The sequence below is a fragment of the Phalaenopsis equestris genome, unplaced genomic scaffold (assembly GCF_001263595.1).
Source record: "Phalaenopsis equestris unplaced genomic scaffold, ASM126359v1 Scaffold000715, whole genome shotgun sequence".
Taxonomy (NCBI): Eukaryota; Viridiplantae; Streptophyta; class Magnoliopsida; order Asparagales; family Orchidaceae; genus Phalaenopsis; species Phalaenopsis equestris.
Genome location: NW_018165155.1, coordinates 22,065 through 46,578, shown reverse-complemented (window position 1 = coordinate 46,578; position 24,514 = coordinate 22,065). Strand labels below are relative to the sequence as shown.

The window sequence follows — 24,514 nt, the reverse complement described above, 5'->3', positions numbered from 1 at the left end:
GGCAGACCAAGTAGATGATTCCTTTTTGGCTGTATTGCATTTGATTTGGAAATTTATGCTCGAAATTTTAGTTTAGAATTTGGTTAAGTTATGATTTTTTTTTAACTCTTTAAATGTAGTGAGAATTTCTTATGCAGGATAAATTTGGAACTCAGCTTCGTACTTGTACCGGTCATTTTCCCAGGTATCAGTTGGAAGTGGTACCAACCATGAATAAAGCACGAACACTAGAAATATTAGGTATAACTACTTTTGTCGCAGATTAGTCCCCCAAATCAAATCTATTTTTTATTTATTTATATTTTTTCCTGGTTTCTGTCTTTCTATGCAGCTCGAGAACCTGAAGGATTCTCCATTTGGAGTGGGCCTCCATTCAATGATGGTCAACCAAAGGTCAGACTTGGGAGAGTTCCTTGCTCTGCTGCAAAATACAGTGAAAACGGTTCGAGACTTATGGTGACAGAAAGCAACTCAACAATTTGTGTTTATGATTGCAATAGCTCCACTAAGATCAAATCCTTTGATATACCTGCTGTGTCTGCTTCTACTCTGTCCCCTTGCGGAACTTATCTCCAAACATTCCAAAAATCTTCTACGCCCCAAGAGAAGAATGTGGTGCTTTGGTTGATAGAAACTGGAGCTGCTGTTTATCAACACTTTCAGAAGAATATGACGAAAACCACATGGTTTATTCAACCGTTCAACAAATTAATTATTTACATCTACACATTTTAGCATGAAAATTTACTTGCTAATTTATGCATCCTGCAGGCCTGTAATCCAATTTAGCTCTGATGAATCCATTGCCTGTCGGATGTCAACAAACGAGATACAATTTTTTGACGGAAAGAATTTTTCCAAGGGAATTATATATAGGCTGAGAGTACCTGGGGTGACGGCAGTAGAGCTTTCAAAGACTCCTGGATCTCATATTGCTGCTTTTTTTGCAGAATCAAAGGTCCCTTATAATTTAATTTGTAAAAATTTGTAGGACTATTGGGCCTCTGACATCAAATATTCCCTTTTCAGGGTGTTCCTGCCAGTGTCCAGATCTTTTCCTGTAATCAAGATGGACAGGCAAATCCTGTCGCCAGAAGAAGCTTCTTCCGGTGCTCTAGCATACAACTAAACTGGAACCATGGCTCTACAGGTCTTCTGGCTGTTGCCCAGTCTGATGTGGACAAAACAAACCAGAGTTATTATGGAGAGTCTAAGTTGAATTACTTGACAACAGATGGGAGTCATGAGGGACTTGTTCCACTCAGTATGTTTTCCTTTCTTACTTTTTATTGTCATAGATTTCCTCCTTTCTTTACATTAAAAGCCAGCACGTGGTTTATCTTTGGAGCATCTGACGGGGAAAGAGGGTCCCGTTCATGATGTTCAATGGGCACCCTCGGGCTCGGAATTTGCCGTTGTCTATGGATGTAATGTTTTCTTTCCCTTGTACTTTTCCTTGCTTTTTTGAATTTCATGGGTTGATTTAGTTTAATATTTCTTGATTTTTCATAGTTGTTCCTTCAAGCGCAACAATATTTGACAAGAAATGCCGCCCATTGCTTGAGCTGGGTACAGGTCCTTATAATACAATCAGATGGAATCCGAAAGGAAAATGTATCCTTGTCAGGCAAATTGTTTAGTTCAAATAGTTAGCTTCGTAGTTTTTAAACTCGAAGGGAAGTTGATTTAAAGCATTTCTATAAAGGGGAATTTACATTCTTTCCAAACAATTCCTATGTATATTTACATGTATATCACTTAAATTTTTAATATCACATTAAAAATATCACTATTACCTACTTTTAAAAACATAAATCCACCTTTTCTTGCGTAGATTTATCACACTAAACTGTTATAAATGTAAATATGAAAGTTTTGGGGTTATGTATGTAATTATTAAAGAATTGTGTGGTATGTATGTAAATTTTCCTTCTATTATTTGATTAATCGAGTGGTAATGGGCTGAGCCGGATTTTTTCTTATATCCATGCATGTTTCTTTGACCGTTCGACCAGTTCTATGTTTGGCAGGTTTTGGTAACTTACCTGGTGATATGGTACGTAGATTATATTCTGAAGCTTGACAAGGATTGTCTTAATATCTTTGAAACATTTTTACCTATTATTATATTAATATAATTTCACTTCTTCCATTCAACTATCATCTGCTTGAGATGTAGCTGTATACCACGTTGTTAAATTATAAAGATAGAAAACTGTTACACAAACAACAATATTACACAAACATTCTCTCTTAGGCAAGGTCCGCAAGGTCCACGGAGTATTTGTTTTAAATAGTTTTAGCACAAATATTATTAGAGAGAACAACTAAATCACTAGCTTTGGCCTACCTTCTTGCTAGTCGTTTATCTGTCATCATTACCTAATTTTATCATTATCTTTAATATATCTGTGATTTGGTTTGGTCATATTAAACTTTGACTATCTGATAATCCGGTTAGGAGAGTAAGTGTTTTAGATTTAACTTATGTTAATAAAGACAGAGTTAGACCTAGAAAGACTTGGGCATATTGTATAAAAAACGATCACAATATATTAGAATTAAATGAAAATATGATGCACAATATGGCAATGGAGAAAAATGATTCATGTAGCCGACCCCACTTAGTGGGATAAAGGCTTCTTGTTGTTGTTATTTGATATATCTAAGATATAATTTGGAACATGATACCAAAATTGGATTTTGAATTATTGATCAATGTTTTGAAAATGGTATCTTAATCTTAGATTGACAGATCAAAAAGCCTAGTGTGGATTATAGATGCTTGATTCAATTTAGATTGTGGAGTTCATTTATAAAAAATGTGTAAGATCAATTGGTAGACTAACAATTTGAGCTCTCAAATGCATTAAATAGATCAAATTAGCATAATGCACTTCCTGGATGACATTGGCAAAGTAAACTATTTTGGCTCGGTTTGATTAGAGCTCATTTATGATTGTTTGATTAATTAATCGAATAAGTTTGAACACTTTTATAAATACTTGATTGTTAAATACAGAAGCATGAATAGCTTTTTGCTCAATTATTCATGATCGTAAATAGTATCGTTTAAAGCTATTAACAAACTTGATAAAAAGCTCAGGATGATATGAAGCTTGATTTAGGCTTGCTGCTCAAGAAAACATTCACAGGAGAGGCGGTGTCTAAATAAGTTTGGATCATTAAAATTAGACTGATTCATTAGGAGATACCAGAGTTAACTCAAACCACAATTGAAAAAACAAGTATTATTATTAAAAGTAAATAGGTAGCTATAATCAACACATTTTAAAGGGAAAATATATCAACAAGACACCTGAAAATATGAAATAGCAACCCACACGACACAAATGATCAAACTAGGGTGAGATCTTGGGATGGGTGGGGTGACCTAAGAGGGCTCGAAAGGTGGTGATAAGATGGGAGCGCAGAGCAAGTGGGCGAATATGACAACGAGACAACAATTCCTTGCTGTTTTGGTGGCAGCAAGGTGGAATTTTTGTTAATGAGGGCTGGAACAACGAATATGTGGCAGGGAGGTGGTGCATAAGGGTTGGGATAGCAGTTAAGTTGCAGTGACATGGTTCGGGATGACTAGGAAGTAGTTGGTGGGAAGGGAAGAGGATTTATGGTGGCCAAAACAGCGATGGCAGCAAGCGAGAGCGAGGGAATTACAGGGAACGTTAGAAATTGTTGGAAGGATAGCGTCAACAACTATTCCGGGCGGCTACAACAGGGAAAGGTGGTAGAGAGCGATGTGTGGAGGATGCAGAAGAGGAATAAGAAAAATAAAAAGCACATCGGGAGAGGGATATGGATGGTGCACCAATCAAACCCTAGGATACAACCCTCGAAAGGAGAAAATAGATGACGACGGCTATTCTAAACAAAATACACAAAAATATATATTCCAAATCCTAATAGAACACGTATATAGGAAATGAATAAAAAGGAAAGGAATGAAGGATAATAGGAAAGAAAACATAAGAAAGGAAGATGAGATTATTTCAGCCCGTCTTTCACTATAGTTATTTCTGCAGTGTCGTATCAGCTGTAGCATCGTGGCAATTTTGTGTGTTAAATGTCCGCGTCAATCTCTCAAGCTTGGGGGGGAGCTCGACCTCAGCAGTCGAAGCTTTTCTCTTCTCATCGTATGACGATAGGTCGGCCACGTTAAAGGTGGCGGAAACGTTGTAATCTTCTAGGAAGTCAATAATGTTGGCGTTGACATTCCAAAGCACATTCTGATAGAATATGTATCCATCTTATTTTTGCACAATCATAACTGAAATTGTACGCGGATTGGTAATTTCGCGAACCAAGCCTCAAGAAATCAAATTTGTAATTGACTTCTTCAACTCTTTGTATTCTTTTGAGTGTATCTGATAAAAAAGTATGTAAGGAGGAATCAACTCTCGAATGAGATGTACGACAGACTTGACTACACTGAAGTATAATCACTTAGGAGAGGTCTCTTATTCTTTTCTGAAAGGACTTGGATCCCGTTTTAGGATGTTCCTCCCTATGAAGATCCTAGAGTGATTTCCAACACTATGGTTCATCCATTTTGCCCTATCAATTGTCGGTGGGTATACTGTTGAATTGAATCTAAAACCCCTAATTACTCTTTATGAGTTTCCGGAAGTGACAAAAAAGAGTCTCACATACCGGACCTTCCTTTGTAAGGGCAACTCAAGAAGTAGCTCATTTTGGGGAATTTATGTGTTACCACACACTATTGAACTTTTTGGAAGACTTCTATCTCTATGACCGACCACGACATTTTGAGGAATAACATATCTTTCTAGAGAAAGAAAATATTATCTTAAAAGTGGGTCTGACCACCTAGATGATGAAAAACTTTGAAAGTCTATGGAACCAGTTTTTTTTTTTTCTCTTACCTTACATGCATAATATAAGCTTTATTTTAATTGTGGGGCTCGTTCCCTACGAGGGCAAGCCTTCATAGTTAATTACGTCTCTAGAGCTGTGAATCCTAGTGAAAACTCTCGATTAATATAATGAATCAGGTTACCAAAAGGTTGAACTTTCATAATTAGAATATTAGAGATAATGAAAAGGATCTAAGTTGGAAGAATTAAGCTTAAAAGGATGAGATTTACAGTTCGATGATGGCGTGTCATTAAAAAAAGCCCGAGAGAATGGATTAACCATTCAAGGGAGGTGGTTTATTCGAAGAGTTGTGGTTGAAGAATTTGGAATGATTTGATAGTGCATTTGAATTGGTTAGGTAGAATCAAAAGATGACTTAAGAATTCTTGATTGACATATGGAAATGATTGGAACTTCTAAACTAAAGGATGTAGTCGGGTGGGAAGGATTTCTGAATGGAATTGAAAATCCTAGACCCTACATGGAATCTTGATGGGTGGATTAACCTAGACTTTGTGAATAATGTTTCCGGTTATGATGCCCATGGCTTTTTGTTACCTGAGGACACTGGTATTCGTCGACTATAACCAATCTCGTAACAAGGAATCCCCCTTGAGTGCTGTGGCATATGGAGGATTCATAGTTTTGAGGTGATCTGAAATACCTCTATCAGTAACCATGGGTTACATCATTCTAAGGTATTCTCTCTAGTCTCAGGGGGTATGTTTGTTTGTTTTGTATGTCGTAGTCTTTAATACTAACTAGGGTACATATTAAACTAACCTAGATTTCTATAGTCAGACTAATCTAGGGTAAGTGTATGATCCTCGGTCTTGGTGTCTAAGTTAGCTAATCTAGGGTTTATGTTAGATCTTCCTAATTTTGGTTTTCGTTCTTTATCTTGGTTTATTTTAGATGTTATTTAAGATTCAATATTTAATTTATGTTTTCTCTTAATTCCTAAGTTTGTCAGTCATGGTGAGAAATCAAAATTTTTCTAAGTTTTGAAAATCAGTTTTGTTTATAATGTTTGAGTGTTTGTGGAGAGTCATCTTTTGAGAGGTTCGCTTCCTTTTTGTTTTATGCATTTTTTAATTGCTTTTGTTGTTTTTGAAAAATTGCACATGATACATGAAATAAAACATGAACACGAAACGTGATTTGTAAAACAACACTTGAAATATGATTTTGGCTTGAATTGGACTGAGTTTAGGTTAAGTTGAGATAAACTAGGTTTTCGACTAAGATCAACTCAAATTTGAGCTTAAATAGGATCAGCTGGTCTAGACCTAAATTGAACTTGACTTGGACTTAGGTTGGACCTGGGTTAGATTTGAGTTGGACCTGGGTTGACCTGCGTTGTCCTGGGTTGGACTCTTGTTGAATTTTATTGTACCTGGGATGACCTCGGTTGGACCTGGGTCAGACCTCGGCTGAACCTGGGTCAGACCTCGATTGACCTGGGTCAGACCTGGGCTGGACTGAGTCAGACTTGGGTTGAACTTAGGTTGAGCCGAGGCTGGGTTGGGCCGAGGTTCGCCTGGGTTTGACCTGGGTTGGACGTAGGTTGGACCTGGATCATATCGAGTTTGGACTATGATTTGTGTTAGGGTTAGGTTGGGTTCATGTTGACCTGAGTCGGACCCAAACCTAAGCCAAATCTAAGGCCATTGATTTGGGTTGACCTAAATTGAGAATTTAAATAACTTGAAAATAAACTCAAAAAAAAAAAAACAAAGAAAGGGGATGAAGCTTACCGTAGAGGATGTCGAGGTGGTTTGCAGGAGGAGGCCGTGGTGGTTAGCCGAGGAGGCTCAGTCTTCTTTTTCCTCTTCTCTACACTGCGCAGAAGAAAGGGAAGGCCAAAAGTTGTTGAGAAGGTAAGGAGGAACTCCTTTTTTAGGTTGGGAAGGCAGTGATAGCGGCCTCCATGGCCGTCGATTGAGTGGTGAGTCAACAATTCATATTATTCCGACTGTTGGAGGTGACACGGATCGCCACCTGCGAAGCGACACGATGATTCATTGTCGGATCCGTGGACGAAGGCCTCAGATCGCTGGCGTGGCTCAGGGACGTGGTCACGCCAACATCGGGCGTGGTCATGTCTGAACTGTGCATGACCACGTCGAGGAACGTTCGGGCATTGTTACGCTTGAATCAGATGCGACCATGCCCAGAGACTTCTGGGCGTGACCACGCCTAAGTTCTTCTTGGCATGGCTATGCCCAAACTAAGAGTGATCACATCGGTTCAGGGAGAGCCAATGAGTGTGTTGAGTCAAACGTGTGTTGGTTGGCCAAAAATGAGAAACAAATAGATCCCCAATATGTGGCAAACTGTTCAAAATATGACATATTGGTGTTGATCGAAACAATCGATCAATTCCCAAGGATTATACACATGATTTCAAGTTTTGAATATTTGAAGTTACAGGTTTGTGATTCGCTGGAGATTTTGGGTTCATTTGAACACATTATGGAAAATGATGTGGATGTACATTCAAACGAAGAGGTGAACATGATGATTAAGTCAGGACCCAAAACCATGAGGATTTAGATTTGTCTTGAGAGCTAACCATGGGGAAAACAAGACTTGAGCAACTTAGGAAGGAAAGTATTGAGACTGATATTCATCCTAGGCAAGGTGGTTAGATCAAGGATAGTGCTGAAATTATCATCTATCCTGAGAGCTAACAAGAAGTTGATAGTTTTTAAACTAGAGAGGAAAGCATAAGAACTAACATCCATCCTAGAAAGTGGACAAAGTGAGTAGGTCAGGAATGAAAGTGCTGGAACTATCATTCATCCTGCAAGCGGAAGCCGAGAATTTGTCTACACTAGGAAGGAAATCGTGAGGACTAACATCTAACCTAGAAAGCAGACAAAGTGACTAGGCCTGGAAGGATAGTGCTAGAACTATCATTCATCTTGAGAGCTAGCCAAGGGAAGCTAAGAATTTGCCTACACTAGGAAGGAAAGCCTGGGGATTAACATTCAACTAAGAAATAGACAAAGTGACATGTCAGGAAGGACAACGTTGAGACTATTATTCATCCTGAGAGCTAGTCAAAAGAAAACAGAGAATTTGCTTACACTAGGAAAGAAAGTGTAGGGGCTAAACGTAGAAGATAGAAGAAATGATTAGGCCAGAGAAGATAGTGCTAGAACTATCATTCATCCTGAGAGCTAGTCAAAGGAATGACTCATGTGATTAATAGAGAAGTTGGTTTAATTTTGCCGGGGAATTCGATTTGATTGTACTGGGGAAGTTTGAAGGTTCATGTGGTCAGTGTTATGTGAATTTGTGTTATGTCTGAACACGTTAGGAAAGAAAATACAAGAATTTATTTTCTAAGAAGTGTGCAGGAGTGACTGGATCATGATAGATAATACGACTAAACTAAAGTCAAGTCAGGTGGTCAGTTAAGTAGATATCCAATGACTAAGACTAAGAGAGGTTCTTGTCAAGAATGTTGTTTGCTCCAAACTTAGTTTAGATTAGCCAAGACATTGTTTTTTTGTATCCGGAAATATAATAAAATCAATGAACCCAATTGCTCAGTGCAAGGGCTGTGCCAGGGCGTCATTTTGACAATGGAGAGCCAATGCCAGCCCCTTCTTCTAGTCCACACTAGACAGATGCAGTGATTCTAAATTGGTGGTGTGCAATGACTATTCTAAGACCTATCCTAGACTTACAGAGCCAAGACACCTGTTCTTGGTGAGGCCGAAGTATTAATAAAAAACCGACGAACCTGAGAAAGGAAAAATATATGTTAGGTGTTCGATGAGTTAAACTGAGAAATGTCAAGGGTAGTTATTTAACTTCAGATTAGTAATTCAAAGCATTAATCTATATAATCAACCGAAACTATGGTGTTCAGTGATTGTACTAGGGGATAGTGACTATATTCTAGGTTTATTCAGTCAAGGCGTGAACTGCGTGACCTGCGTGACCAACTATTTATTGATTAACAACCCACAAACCTGGAAAAGAATAACGTTCTTCATAGGCTTTCAGTAGACTATTCGATTGGAAAGGTACCAATTGACAAATCCTAGATTTACAAGTAAAGTGTTGAATTAATCGGACCCGAAAATCCATCGACATCAGCTAGTCTTGCTGACTTTATAAGTTAGTCCACACTAACATTAAGTATGACATTTCGACACAGAGTCTGCTAATGATTGACTCTAGGGAGTTGTTATATAGACATAACCCTATCATAGTTTTACTCACTCAAGGCATCAGTTCCGTTAGTGACAAATATAGACCAACCAAAATTGACGGGTTCTGATGGAAGAACAAAATATCTCATCGGTGTGCGATAAGTTGGACTGAGACAAAGCTCATCAAGAGACTTACCATAACTCAAAATTACCAATCTAAAGGATTAATTCACAAAACCAACCTTGACTGGCATGGGATCAATCAACCTGGTGTCATTTTGATGGTTCCTTGTGAGGCGTGCTCCAACGTCTAATGGATCAAAGCTAAACTTGTGGATAGTTTGAATAAGATCAAACTAAGTTCGAAAAACCTTTTCTAGTGTGTGATGACCATAATAGATAAGAATAAGACATAGCTCAACCCAAATTTACTAACCTAAAGGACTGACGATTCTAGCAAGATCAATCAACCTAATCACATTGTGTTGATGCTATGTAGGGCGCACTTCAATTTCTAATGGATCTGAAGAAGGTTCAAATAAAGGGTGCGATGGGCAAAACTGAAAGGGATGTGTGAGATTCGTCGCATTTAAGATTTATTAATCTAAAGGATTGACGATTGAAATCAGCCCTTACTGATTTGAAGTCAATCAACCTGATCACATCTTAATTGTGCCACATGGGGCGTGCTCTAACTTTTGATGGATTAAAAGCAAACTTCTTTCGATATGCGATAGACTATTTTGAGAAGAGACTCGTGACACATCTCTACTCAAGATCGTTAGCTTGAATGATTGATCTCCAAAATCAACCCCGACTGGCCTGAGATCAGCCAATCTGGTCGCATCGTGCTGGTGCCATGTGAGGCGTGCTCCAACTTCCGACGGACTCAAAGAATTGTAAAAAATTATTTGTTGTGTGCATTGTGTTTGTGTTATGAAAATTTTAGATTTGTTGGATGATTTGTTGATTTACTGAAGAAGTTTTTCCATTCCTGGGCAATTGTGTGTTTTCCAGTTGTATTTGGATCTAAGACATCGTAAGAGACATCATCACACCTTGTCCAAATAACAACTTGGATAGTCTGAGGATAATGTCTTTGAGGTTTTGATTTGTTGTTTCAAGTTTCATTGAGTTTTTTCACTTCTGGGACTATTGAGGAGTTTTTATTTGAAAGGCTCGTTTGTTTTAGAGATTAATTTTTTTTATTTGTTTGTTTGAATGGTTTAGTGAATTTTTCTAGTTGTATTTGGTATAAGACACCTCAAAAGACTTATACCTTACCAAACAACAATTAGACTTAAAGAGTTTTGAATTTTAAGTTATGGTTTTTGTTTAAAATGATTTGTTTGCCAAGTTTGGAGTTTTTTTTTTGTATTAAGTATAGGACATCATGAGGTACACCTTGCTCAATAAAAGCCAAACTTAGAAAGTCTTCAATTTTAAAATTTGATTTTTGTTTAGAAAGTTTTGTTTGGCAAGTTTGATGTTTTTTTTATAGTTGTACTAGATATAGAACAGCCTGAGGGAACTACATCTTGCCTGATAATTAACCAAATTGAAAATTTTTCAATTTGAAATTGGCTTCATTTCAAGGTTCAGACCCATTATCCATTTCGAGAGTTCAGACTCTTCTTAATTTCAGTTGAATTGGGAGATAGCTGATGTTTGAGATTTAATTGAGTTTAATTTTGTTTAAGTTTAATTTTTAATCATCAAAGTTTTCTTTAAAGATTCAGAGATTCAGTGATTATTATACTCTCATTAGAATCCTGGAAGTGATTTTGCTAAATTTTTCTTTAAAGATTAAGAGATTCGCTGACTATCAGATTCCCATTAGAATTTTGAAAGTGATTTTGTTGAGTGGAATGTTTTGATTTTTTTTTTTTTTAGGTTTATGAATTTAAAGGTGATGGTAGGATTTAAGATTGCATCAGAATTTGATTGGAGTAGGTTCAAGATAAATCTAATCTCAAATGGAGCAGATGGATAATTTAAATTTTCATATAAAGTTTTAAATATTCAACAGTAATTCGACTCCCATAGTGTTCTAGACATATTTTCCTTGGACACATAGCATCTTTTTTTGTAGCGCCCTTTGATCAATGGCATTAGACATTTTTCTTTGGAGTCCAGTAGCCGGTAAGAACCTCCTCGGTAAACAAACAGAGATAAGACGACATATAAAAGGAGGCACGACGTTCATATTTAAAATGAGACTCAAAATGAAATGCAATCGTGCACATTCACAGCATATTTTTCCCCTCAAATTGATTGATTTCTCATCTAATTCACATTTCTAAGTTAGGACTCAAATGGCGTATGTAGTTCTTACGCGAGTCTTCTTGATGTAAATGTCATTTTAGGATAAAATTTCATTAATCTGGTTTATTTTTAATTCTCGTGCTGCTGACTGTAAGCAAATCTTAAAATTCTTTATTTTGTATATTTAAAACATTTTCACTATCTAAGGATATTTTAAATCAAGTAAGAGTTAACGAGTTAATTCATTTTTACTCGACGTTTATTGTGAACATATTATGATAAGAATTTTCTCAAGAAAGTTTAAGTTTTATCAATTAGGAGATATATTAGACACCAATTTTTTATTTATGCTCACCTCATGTTTCTTCTCAGGGAGGTGGGTCATCTACTTTGAGAATCGAGGCATTTGCACCTCCCCCTTTTTTTTCTTTTGCTTTTTATTTTGCCACACTCATCTAAGAATTGCTATATCTGAATGAACCTTTTTTTAAGAATTTTGAACGGCTAACTTCTGCAAATTGATAATTCCTAAATTTTTCTTGATGTGGTTTCCTAACATATTATAGTCCATTCGAACCTTAAGATTCTTTTGATTTGGCTTAGTTATTACTTAGAAAGTTTCAAAATGTCCTTGGTTAGCTTATAATATTTTAATTATATCATTTTAATTATTTTGAGATCTTTTAGGTTCAAACGAAAGCTATTAAAATGAAGAACTTAATTATTTTTTTTCAAAAATTAGTGCTAATTTTTTCCTTTTAATGAGCATTTATATTAAATTTTATTGTCAGGATTCCTCTCATGAGTCGCAAAATATATTCCATAACTTAGTTATGCGAATTTTACTTAAGGCGAGTAAATAAGTAAGATTTCATTCCCCAAGCATGACATAAAGAATGAAAACATCTCTCAAAGAGTAATATCACAGAAAATTCCAACAGATGATCACAATATAGTTCAAACGAAGACAACAATATGAAGTAAATCATCACACAAAAGAAATAGTCCATAAGAAAGTGTAAGCACAACCCAATACATCAACATAAACATTACCCTAAACCCTAAACCCTAAACCCTAAACATAAACACAAGCATGCCACAAAAGAAAAAGCATCCACTATGCCTCTACTTGTCACTGTACTCTCCCTCCATTTTGTTGTCATCCATGGTGTAGAGTTCAAACGGTGGTAGTGCTGGAGGCCTCTATTGTGTTTTGGATAACCTGGGACATATTGAGACTCTTGGTCAATACTAACTTCATTCTTTTCATGACTTTCATAGTCTCGATCCGACTAAATATTGGTTTCATTAATGTCTCCTTTGATTTTTATGTCCTTTGAAACAAAATCAGCTCCAGGATCTCCTGAATTTGTGGTATATTCTTTAAATCAAATGTGACAGAGAGCAGTAGGGACTTTACTTCCGTATCATCCGTTTGGAGAGGTGATAAGCAATGTTCAGGTCGTGATTCAATGACCATCTTGGGTATGTTTTCTTTAGCATTTTGAAGATGGTGTAGAATGTATGGAGGAGCATTAGGTGATAATCAACGTATTTAGGTTATTCGGAGATATCTTGGGACGAAAAGAGATGCTTCTAGCAAAAATCAATATGATGGGTACCCTAATAATCATGTGAAAACTTGCCTTGATTGCTCAGGCGTCGTTTTTTCGGATTTCAGGATCCTTCTTCTCTCCTTATGGGATAATTTCTTTTACGACGCGAAGGATCCCTGTAATAGGGGATCCTTTTTGCTTTGCAATATTTTGAAATATTCTGTAGAGTCAGGTTCCCTGTGATTTTTTTTTTCTTAGACTAGGGATTCCATACCTAGACAAAGGTGGAGGTAATTCAACTATCTTGCGGACTTTGTCTTCTCCTTGTGTAGTAGAGAGCAAACAAAACCTACTCTCACTCAGGAAAGGAGGGATTTCAGGCTCAACATGGTCCATCTCTTCTGTTGTTCGTACGACTCTTTTACAAAGTTTCCTATTTTGATTTCGTCTTTGAGTCTTAAGCTAATGCAGGAGTGATTTCATTGGATGGATCCATCTTGAAGATTATCAGTGTCTTAAGCAATTCACAAATGGAATCAGGAGTCTTTTCGCTCTCTACTTTTTCAGGATACGAAAGAACAACACTGGCTGTCACAACTGTGGCGGTCTTAACGCTCTCCTTTTCACTGGTGGAAAATATTTTTGTGATTCGATGTCAAAGTACGATGAAGATTCCTTGTTTTCGACGGCTTGAAAGTTTACTGTAAAAGAACTCAAGTCGTTGAGACCCTTCCAAACTTTACTGGGGATCCACCGTTCAAATGACTTGGGTCAAATGTCATATTACTTATATTTTTAAAGGAGAGTATGAGTTTAGGAGACATCTTTCCTGTAATGTGTACAGAGATGACATCAATAGAGTCGACTGTAGGATCTTTGAAAAACTCTTGATTATTATGGAACATGTCATAAAAACCCTACTCATTAAACAAAGTTTAAATGAGCAGTTAAAAACATGAAGACTAAAGATACGAAACAGGACCAAAAAATCAGATAAGTTTGATGGATCCATGGAAAGTCTGACATAAGGATGAATGATTTAAATCTAGCACTTTATTCATTACAAAAGATAGAGAGAAGAACGAATTATCAGTGGAGTCGTCAGAAAAAAAAAAAAACCTTGGTTGGGGATTTTTGTGTGTCGTCACACATCATAAAACTTTTTGGTAGACTTTTATTTGGATGACCAGACTAAACATTTTGAAGAATAACATATCTTCCCAGAGGAAGAAAATATTATCTTAAAATTGGGTTTGGCCATTTGGATGATGAAAATCTTTTTAACTCCACAGAACCATTTTTTTCTCTTTCCTTACAGGTATAATATAAGGTTTATTTTAATTATGGGATCTCGTTCTTTAAAAATGCAAGCCCTCGTAGCTAATTACATTTCTATTAATGTAATGAACCAGGTTACCAAAAGGTTAAACTTTCATAATTTAAGTGTGAGAGACAAGAAAAGGATCCAAGTTGGAAGAATTAAGCTTAAAAAAATGGGGCTTGTAGTTCGATGATGATGTGTCATTAAAAAGACCCAAGTGAATGGATTAACCGTTCGAGGGAGGAGGTCTATCCGAAGAGTGGTAGCCGAAGAATTTGGAATGACCTAATAGTGCATTTGAATTGGTCAAATAAAGTCAAAAGATGACTTGGGAATATTTGATTTGACTGACAAAAGTGATTGAAACTCCTACAATTAAAGGGCAGAGTCAGATGAAAAGGATTTCTAGATGGAAGTAAAAATCCTAGACTCAACAAGGAATCTTGATGGGTGGACTAACGTAGATTATGGGAATAATGTCCTCGATCTGGATGCCCATGACTTTCCGTCGTTCTAGGGACATTGGTATCTCTCAACTATAACCAACCTTGTAACCATAAATCCTCTTTGAGTGTCGTGGCATATGGAGGCTTCATAGTTTGGAAGCGGTCTGAAATATCTTTGTCAATAACCATGGGTTACATCATCCCATTGTATTCTCTTTACTCTCAGGTGGTAGGTTTGTTTGGTTTGTATGTCCTAGTTTTTAATACTAAATAGCGTACCTATTAAACTAATCTTGGTTTTTAATACTAAATCAGACTAACATAAGGTAAGTGTATGATCCTCGGTCTTGGTGTCTAAGTTAGTTAACCCATGGTTTTTGTCAGATCTTCCTAGGTTTGGTTTTTGTTCTTTATCTTGGTGTACTTTAGATGTTATTTAAGGTTTGATATTTAATTTGTGTTATTTGAATCATTAAGTTTGTCAGTTGTCGTGAAAAATTAGAATTTTCATAAGTATTAAAGTTTGGTTTTGTTTTTAAAGTGGAGTGTTTGTGGAGAGAACCATTTTGTGAGAGATTCTTTTTTTTTATTTTATCTATTTTTTGCTGTTTTTGAAAAACTACATATGATACATGAAATGAAACATGAACATGATACGAGATTTGTAAAACAACACATGAAAAATGATTTTGGCTTGGATTAAATTTGGCTTGGGGTTAAGTTAAGGTAAACTAGATTTACAACTCAGATCAGCTCAAATTTTAACATAAATAGGATCGTCTAATCTAGACTTAAGTTGAAACTGAATTGGACCTAGCTTGGACGCAAATTTTAACATAAATAGGATCGTCTAATCTAGACTTAAGTTGAACCTGAATTGGACCTAGCTTGGACCTTGGTTAGATCTGGTTTGGACTCTTGGACGTTGGTTAGATTTGGCCTGGACTTGAGTTGATCTGGGTTGGACTTGGGTTGATTTGAGTTGGACCAAGCTTAAGTTGGGTTGACCTGGGTTGACCTGTGTGGGACCTGGGTTGGACCTATGTCGGACTTGGGTTGGACCTAGGTCGGCTTTGGGTTAGACCTAGGTTGTGGGTTGGACCTAGGTCGGCTCTGGGTTAGACCTAGGTTGGACTTGGGTCAGAGTAGGTTGGCCTCGGTTGGACCTATGTTTGGTTTGAGTCAGGTCTGTTTTGGACTATTGTTTGGGTTGGCTCAGGGTTAGGCTGGGTTCGGGTCGACCTAAGCTGGACCCAAACCCAAGTCTAATCCAAGAACATTGATTTGGATTGACCTAAATTTAGAATTTAAATAACTTGTAAATAAATTTAAAAATTACAAAGTGGGGGAAGCTTACCAAAGAGGAGGTCGAGGAGACTGTCTTCTTCCTCTTCTCTGCACTGGGCTAAAGATAGGGGAGGCCTAAAGTTGTAAAGATGGTGAGGAGGAATGCCTATTTATAGGCTGGGGAGGCGATGACAGCGGTCTCCGTGGTTGTTAATTGAGTGGTGAATCGACGGTCCGGATTATTCCGACGGTCGGCGAAGTGACGTGAAAATTCATCGCCGGATCTGTGGACAATGGCCTCGGATCGTTAGCGTGGCTTAGGGACGTAATCACGCTAGCATCGGGCGTGTTCACGCGAAAAGACTTTCGGGCGTGGTCATGCCTGAACTGGGTGTGCTCATGCCAAGAAACTTTAGAGCGTGACTACTCCCAGGAACTTCTGGGCGTTGCTATGGCTGAACCAGGTGTGATCATGCCGGTCCAAAGAGGGCCCATTGGTGTGTTGAGTCGAATATGTGTTGGTTAATAAAAAATGAGGTCAACAACTCATATACCTGAAATGTCTGAATTTATATTTTTTGGGATTGTTTTGTATTTGATATCGGCTCCTTAAACTCATGACCTTTTTGGACATCCATTACTAGCCTCAATGTCTGCAAAAACGATAGCTAGAGGTGTCAGAATCTCATGCGCTGTATGAACACACATTACCTCAGACTCACTACCTTCTAGAACTATTACTATCAACTCAGTTGGAGTCTCTCTTTGGTTCAACTGGAATTGTAATATACAACATAGTTACTGTCAATTCAGTTGACTTGAAGCGTTGGTGTCTCTTCCTTGTCGGCTTGGAGTTGGGAATCATCTTTGAAATCGACATCTTCACCTAGATCATTATTTATTTCTTCAACTGCTCACTGTTTCGCGAAAGTGATCGTTCTCCTGGTTATGCAATTTGATTTAGCATGCTCAAATTCGTAGCACTTGAAACACTTCCTAGCAGGGATGAATTTTGGCATGCTAGGTGGTGTCATTTGTTTTCTCCTCTGAATGAGTGTCTCCTTAAGTGAGCTCAACTTGGATACTTCCCTAGGTGTACTCTGATTATAAGATCTTCGGGCTGAAACCTGTCTGTAAGATGTGGTGGGCGTCTGATGATGTGGTCTCTCAACTTTTGAAGTTGCAGTTTGAACATCTGGTTTATATTGAGTGGGTAGGAATTGGCGCTGCATCTCCCGTTTCATCTTGAATCAGGTAGTAATTTTATTTTTTTCTTCTTACTGGCGTAAGTACTTATATTTTGTCACCAAAATAATGCACTATTCTTTAGCTTGATGGCAGTTGATTTCACTATTCTAAGGTCCAGAGCCACTTGTTGAACTCGTTTAGAACCATGTAACCGTCGAAATATGGCAAATCAACCTTTAATTTACAATTCTAACTTCTTAGATATTTCGGGTGATATCTTCGAGGTAGAGGTTCATCCCTAGAATCCGCATGGTGGAAGAGGTTCACTATATTTCTTCGATCTAGCAAGTCATCATTGTGGTAGCTGGTGACCCATCCAGATTGCCTCCTCTCGAAGGTGGGCAAGCTTTTGTTGTAGTTGGTGGGCTTCCCACTGCATATTCTCCCAAAAAAATCCCTTGTACACCTCTTTGTGAATTTATCATAAACAAAATCATGTCCTTTCTCCTTGATTAGGTTTCCAGTAATTATCTCCTTGGCGGCATGACAAGGTTTTGGGTGTGGGTAGGTTATTTATGGTGAAAAGAAAAATTAGGTGGAGATAGGCTTGGGTGTGGTGGATGCTAGAAATTCTTGGATAGAACTAGGTTAGGCTATTTGTACGAAATGATACCAGAGTTAACCCAAACCACAATAGAAAAAATAAACATTATTATTGCAAGCAAATAAGTGGCTACAATCAACACACTTGAAAAGAAAATACAATACGACACCCGAAAATCTCAAATAGCAGCCCACATGACACAAATAATCAAATTAGGGTGGGATCTCGGGGTGGTGGTGGTGATTCAGAGCAAGTGAGTGAATATGACAACGGGACAACAAGCCCTTGCTGTCCTGGACAGTAGCAAGGTGGAATTTGGGTTTCTGGGGGCTGGAACAACATATATGTGGCAGGGAGGTGGTGCAGTAGGGTTGGGATAGCGGTTGGATGGTAGGGAGGTGGTCTTGGATGATTGGGAGAACAATTTTTGGGGAGGGGAAAGGATTTATGATGGCTGGAACAGCGATGGCAGCAAGCGGAAGAGAGGGAATTGCATGGAATGTGGGCTAGAATGCAGATGTTGTAGGAAGGATAGCATCGACAACTGTTCTGAGCGGCTGCAGCAGGGGACAACCGCAGGAAACATTGTGGGGAGTATGTGGAAGGGGAATAGGGGAAATAAATACCACCTTGGGAGAATGATAAAGCTGGAGCACTGCCCAAATCCTTTGATACAACCTTTGAAAGGAGAAAATGGACGTCGACAGCTATCCTGAACAAAACACATGAAAAACTGTCTTCCAAACACTAATACAATACATATAGGAAATGTCAAAATGAATGAATGATAATAGAAAAGAAAGCATCAAAAAATAAAATGGGATTATTTTGACCTGCCTCCCGCAATAGCTATTCCAGCAGTAATGTAGCAGCTACAGTACCGCGGTAATTTGCGCGGTAACCTCCCGCATCATTAAGCTTGTTCAATTAAACTCTTGATTTTTTTAAGCTCAACAATCTTGGGGCCATAAGTCTTTTTTGTTTTTTTAAATGAGACGCTCATTTAAAGCTCATTAATCACAATATGAACAAGCTTGAGATGAGCTCAGAACAAGCTCAAATAATCTATTGCTAAATGAGCTTGAGTTTGAAAACTATGATAAAAGCTTCAATCGAGCTTGAAAAAGCTTTTGGTAAATGATCTTGAGCTTGAACAACCTTATGCTCTATTCGGCTTGATTTATTTACTAACCTATTAAGCAGAATCATACTCGAGCTTGATCTCGAGTCAAGCTCATATATCTAGCTCGAGCACAGCTCACCAGAATTACAACATGCTCAATCTCAACTCTTGAGCTAGATGACCCAAAAGCGAGGTATGATAGAAATACACCGTAGCAAAGTTGCATCAGGAGAGCCTAGAGAAGGCATCAACGGGAGTCCTTTAAGGAAAGTTGCTATGGAAGACACGATCTCATTAAGTCCTCGTCGCACCAGTACTGGGAAGTCTCAGTGAGAGCTCATTGCAAGACTCTTTTTTTTGATAAAAGGAGTTTGAGAAAGTTGAGAATTTTGGAAATGAAAGTTGATAGCAAAGAAAGAAAATATTAATGATGAGCACTATTAAATGTTTTTTATTCTATATATCTTGAATAACGAGCCCAATGTGATTTAAATCCCTTGATCTAATGGAGTGCAAGAAATGGGACTTGAGGCTGATTGCGACCTAGTGAGCGAGCTAAGTCAAGCTTGAGCTCAACCTTGTATATTGTAAGTGCTGTAATCTGAGCTCCACTTGAACTTTTGGCTCAATAAGCTAGAATCACGAGCTTGTTAACTAGTTAAGTTTGAGCTGGCTTGCAAATTGCCTTAACTCACTTTCACACCTAGAATGATTATCATGTATTAGTTCTGTATTGGGTTGAAAATATTGGAAAGCATATTTTATTGAGATTTAGTAAAGTGGTCCTCTAACAATTTTCATTGTAAAACTATTAAATAGATGTAGAAGCTGTGGAAGGAGGATATTCTTGGGAAAATAGAAGTTCTGTTGTTTTCTTACTTAATTAGCAACCCCGAATATCATAATTCGTAAGCCTTGCTTGTCAAGGAAGAACCAAATTTGTATTGTCGTGGAAGGAACCAAGCGAATATCAAGCTTCACTTTCATAAAACAAAATATGAACTCACATGTATGATCTGATTGAAAGTCATCCCATTTTGAAATGAAAAATATGAATTAGATGGAAGCTTGAAAGGAATAAATATTATGAAAAAAATAATAATAATAAGAAAGATATGATCCAGTTTCAAAAAAATTGTCCACATCAGTTAATCTAAAACACACTCAAATTTCACATCCGCCGTCAACCCTTAAAATTTTGTGAAATTCTTGTTGAGGCACTATTTGGGATCAAATTTATGAAGCGAAGGACTAAATTAGAAACATGAGATAGCTTGAAACTGATGACCATATAAAAATTCCAGTGATCATTTTGAGCTTTTTCTTCTTATCCATCTTCGTTTATATGCTTTCCTTCTTGAAGTTGTCTTGCAAAAGTTGCTGCTTTATGTCATATAGTTTCGATGTCACTAATGGAGTATGTTGACTTATAATAATTTAAGGACCTGCTCAGATTCACAATCAATTCCTACACATTTGCTCTCTATGAGGTAATGGGTTGAGTAATTTTTGAGGTGAATAAATCCTTAATATGCTTAACTAAACTTACAATATGATTAATGTGTTTCTAAGATTGAATAGCTTAATCAGTGCGGAAGCTGTAGGGTGCATTTGGCTTCTGATATGAGAAGCACTGAAACCTGCTAAGGTGGGAGAAGATGCAATTGATAAGTGTGAGAGGGAAGGAAAGATGGAGAATTTAGGCAGTTCTCTATAAAATATTGGATCCATTGGTGGAATGATACTCCCGGACCGGGAGATGATTTAAGCGAAACGGAGAGTTTGATAGCAGGGAGAAATGGGAGGTGCATAACGGAGAGTTTGGTAGTAGGGGGAAATGAGTGGTGGACGAGAAATAAGGTTTGTATGGTGAGAACTGAAGTTTGCTACAGGCAGCAGGAAGTTCAAAGAGACTCCTTGCCATCACGCTCAACTGTGTTGCCAAATCCATCATGCACATTGTTAATGAGGTTTGGGCTATCGTGCAATGATTGTTTCTATGGGAATGGATCAAGTTTCATAAGCTGAGGGCAAATCAGGTTGGTTTGATTTGGCATGGCGTGTTCAAGGCCCGACTTAACCTATCAAGTGGAAACCGGAGCCCCTATTCTAAAGTGTTTTAGCGGCTGTTGGTATGCTGAAAAAGAACGTGTAAAAATAATGAATTGTATTGGAATACTTTAGAATTGTTTGGTTTAATGTAAAATAAATGCACTAACTTCATGTTTTGTTTAGTTTGAAGAAAAATGAATTGAATGTAATATATGCCCATTAGCGGTGGCGGAGGCTGGCAACAGCTACAGTCAGGGCGGCGACGGCGACGGCGGGCAACGGCTGGGGACTACAACGTCGATAGGGGTTGGCAGCAGCAGTTGTCGGCTGCAGTGACCACGGTGGTAGCCGCCATTTGTAGTGTATTTGGAAATCATTTAAATCTGAAAAATTTCAAATACACTTGCAATGAACTATTTGCTGCATTTGAAATTGTCTGTAATTTTACTCTAAATTGCTTTTTCTTCCAACCAAACAGCCAAAATTTGGAATCTACTGCATTCCAAATGCAGCACACTACCTTTTTAGCGAACCAAATTCCCTTGGGTTTACCATGAATTCTGGTTGCCAATTGCACCAGAGTGCTTTTCTGCCAAAAAATATTGTTAAGCAGTTTTAATAAATGCAATTGCCAGCTTTTTCTAGACCAATTTTTGCATTCTAAGATACACGGTCTTAGTAGGGATATTTTGTTGCAGAATGTTCTATGAGCTTCTATGATTGTATACATTAATCCCCCGCCTCTTTAGGATTTTGAGTATTTGATCTATTTATATCTTATTGCAGGCATTTTGGGATTATTCAGAGAAAAGATTACTTGGAACCACAAAAGCAGAATGCTCCGTCAGTAGTGAATGGTCACCTGATGGACTCTATTTTATGACTGCTACAACAGCACCAAGGCTACAAGTAGACAATGGGTAATTCATTTATTTCCTTAAATTCATCTATATCTCTGTTGATGTTACTAATGTTGCCCCGTTTCTCATTTCAAGGATTAAGATCTTCCACTACAACGGGTCCTTATATTTTAAGAAAATGTTTGAGAAGTTGTACCAGGTTAGCCTTGAAATCATTTTCTTAATAAATTCGGGGCATTTACATACATACTACCAATTTTTTATATTTTCACATATCTAATATCTAAACTTTACGTTTACACTTATAACCCCCAAATCTTTTTTATCACTTTAAAGGTACCACCATTTTAACTTTTCATGGAATGATAAGGTAGCATGTTTCTAAAAAATGATGTGTGTGAATACATATAAATTGAGAGGCATGTATGTAATTTTCCTAATTATTATCTTCGATTTCCTCATTTCTTATTTATAATTAACTTCACCTAGACATGTAGGCTGATTGGAAGCCGGAAGCACCTGAAAAGTTTGGAGATATTATGGATCTTGTCATGTCTCTTTCCACCATAAAGATTGATGAAACCAAAACACAAGGTTGTAACAATTAACTATTATTACTCGTCTTAAAAAATCATTCTTTCTTAGTTTTTTGACATTATGATATTTTCATTAAAAATTCCGAGTCTCACAAGCATCTTTATTGTTAGCATCACAAGCATCAGCTAAAGGTAAGGTTTCAATGAATGCATCACAAACCTCTTCGAAGGTTTCCACAAACACTGTGCAGAAACCTGCAGCATATCGTCCACCACATGCTAAGAATGTTGCTGCTGTTAAGGCAGAGGTATGCTTGTTGTATAATTAGTAACTACATGTTGTAAACAGGAATTCTGAAAATAATGATACTATTTTACTGTTCAGTTAATAAAAGTTTTAAAAAAATGAGATTAATTTGGTTTTAGTTTGAAATTAATTTTGTTATTTTTGTTTTAAATTTTTTAGAACATGTTTTTTTGAGTTTTTAGCATGTTTTTATTTTTTGTTTCCAAAAACAAAATCAACATATTTTTGAAAATTTCTTGAAATGATTTTTAGGTGTTTTAATGTCTTTAAATCATATCTTAATCAACTATGGCAAACATGTTTTATTTCAAATTAATACATAAACAAAATAAAATTTAATGAATAGGAAATAAAAAAATAAAAGTGATCCCAAATGACTCCTTAGCAATTGAATAAGACCTCGTTTGGACAGCTTATACTTCTTTTTCTTGGCTTTTGATTTCAAAAGTACAGTTCCTACTATTTCTATTATACTTTCTGGAAAAGTGGATTCTCTTAGGCAAAATTTTAAAAATACAGCTAAAGTCCAAACATATATTTTTTTGTTGGCTGCTTTTTGACAATTCTATCCCAAATGAAACCTAAATTGAGTGGCCTAGTTTTGGATCTTCAGTTGCTTTGCGGGTCGATCATTTGTGATGGTGTTCAGATTATCTGCTCAGACAAATTTTCTAAATTTTTATTTGGGATCATTATTACTATTTTTTTTTTCTGTTTTTGTGTTTATTTTTTAAAATATATTTATTTCGTATATTTTTTTATGTGTTTCAATTTTTACAAACAAATGTACAAGTTTTTAAAAACACTCAAAAATAATTTTTAGATGTTTTTTTTTATGGTTTTCAAAAATAACCTTATTTTAATTTGACTTATCAAACATGTTTTGTTTTAAATTAAGCGTAAACAAAATAAAATAAAAATAAAATATTGATAATAAAAGTCAAAAGCCATCCCAAACGGCCACCAAACTTTCTTGCACCAACTTGTTAATTTATTCTTAGCTTTGATTTGAAACCATATTCCTTGTCGATATATATTTCTTAAATTATGTGAGGAGGCTATACTTTTATCAAAAGCCTCAACTCTTTTCTAAGAATGACAAACAACATTTTAAACTAGTAGAATGCTGTTGCAGCTATTTTTCTGCGTTTCTATTATCCTCCATAAAATCATCACATGCATGGAAATATGAGCAAATTTTCATGATTTAGGCAACTATTATGATTCCTTTTATGAAAGCAAATGCTTGGCTAATCTTCTCTACTATGTCATCCTCAATCTTTTGATAACTCTATTATATAAACATAAATATTCTGAACTGATTATTATTCTCTAATGACAGCTTTTTGGAGGAATATCTCCTACAGAGTAAGTTCACCTGACTTTTTTTCCTCCTTTGTCAGTTATGGAATTAAAGTTTTAGTCCTCTAACTTTTCCATATTTACCATTTTTAATGCAGAGAAATAAACAAAAATGCAATGAGAAATAAGAAACGCAGAGAGAAGCAGAGGGAGAAGAAGGCCGCTGAAGCATCATCTGCTGCGTCTGATGGTAATTGATTGCAGAATTCTTTTACTTTTTGGCGTTAAATTGTTATCTTTGGAATTGTGGTGTTTGTCAGTGTGAGGTGTGAGAGGAGTTATATATGAACTAATTCCCCCTTTTTGAGTATTGTATTATTATTATTATTATTTACTTTGGCTGTAACTGATTCGAATAAAATTGAAGTAATTTTGTTAAAGATTATATTTGAATAAACTAGTGCAGAATTAATTATGTTTCAGCTATATTGTTGAATCTATTTAAATCTGAAATTGTTTAAAGCTACCACATTGATTTCAGAGTTTGGTAGCCGTGTGGTTAAATAGTTCACTTGGTGGGGCTGTAAACGAGCCGAGCCCGA

The 24,514-nt window shown here is 36.7% G+C and overlaps 1 protein-coding gene across 4 annotated transcripts in view; it reads left to right on the top strand.

The window, feature by feature from the left end:
• LOC110030396 (eukaryotic translation initiation factor 2A) overlaps positions 1–24,344 on the top strand; it is a 121,835-nt gene extending 97,491 nt beyond the window's left edge. For 3 of the 4 annotated variants that reach the window (XM_020733088.1, XM_020733089.1, XM_020733087.1), the window contains exons 3-15: positions 138–240; positions 332–686; positions 772–958; positions 1,030–1,264; positions 1,359–1,427; positions 1,513–1,614; positions 2,016–2,056; positions 21,694–21,827; positions 21,903–21,966; positions 22,265–22,361; positions 22,475–22,611; positions 23,953–23,978; positions 24,071–24,344. In XM_020733088.1, coding sequence (XP_020588747.1) covers positions 210–240; positions 332–686; positions 772–958; positions 1,030–1,264; positions 1,359–1,427; positions 1,513–1,614; positions 2,016–2,056; positions 21,694–21,827; positions 21,903–21,966; positions 22,265–22,361; positions 22,475–22,611; positions 23,953–23,978; positions 24,071–24,170 — 1,578 coding nt within the window. In that variant the 5' untranslated portion in view covers positions 138–209 and the 3' untranslated portion in view covers positions 24,171–24,344. Of the gene's footprint in view, positions 1–137; positions 241–331; positions 687–771; positions 959–1,029; positions 1,265–1,358; positions 1,428–1,512; positions 1,615–2,015; positions 2,057–21,693; positions 21,828–21,902; positions 21,967–22,256; positions 22,362–22,474; positions 22,612–23,952; positions 23,979–24,070 lie in introns of those variants that run through there. The other variant, XM_020733090.1, reaches the window with a different exon arrangement.
• Positions 24,345–24,514: the final 170 nt, after the last annotated feature.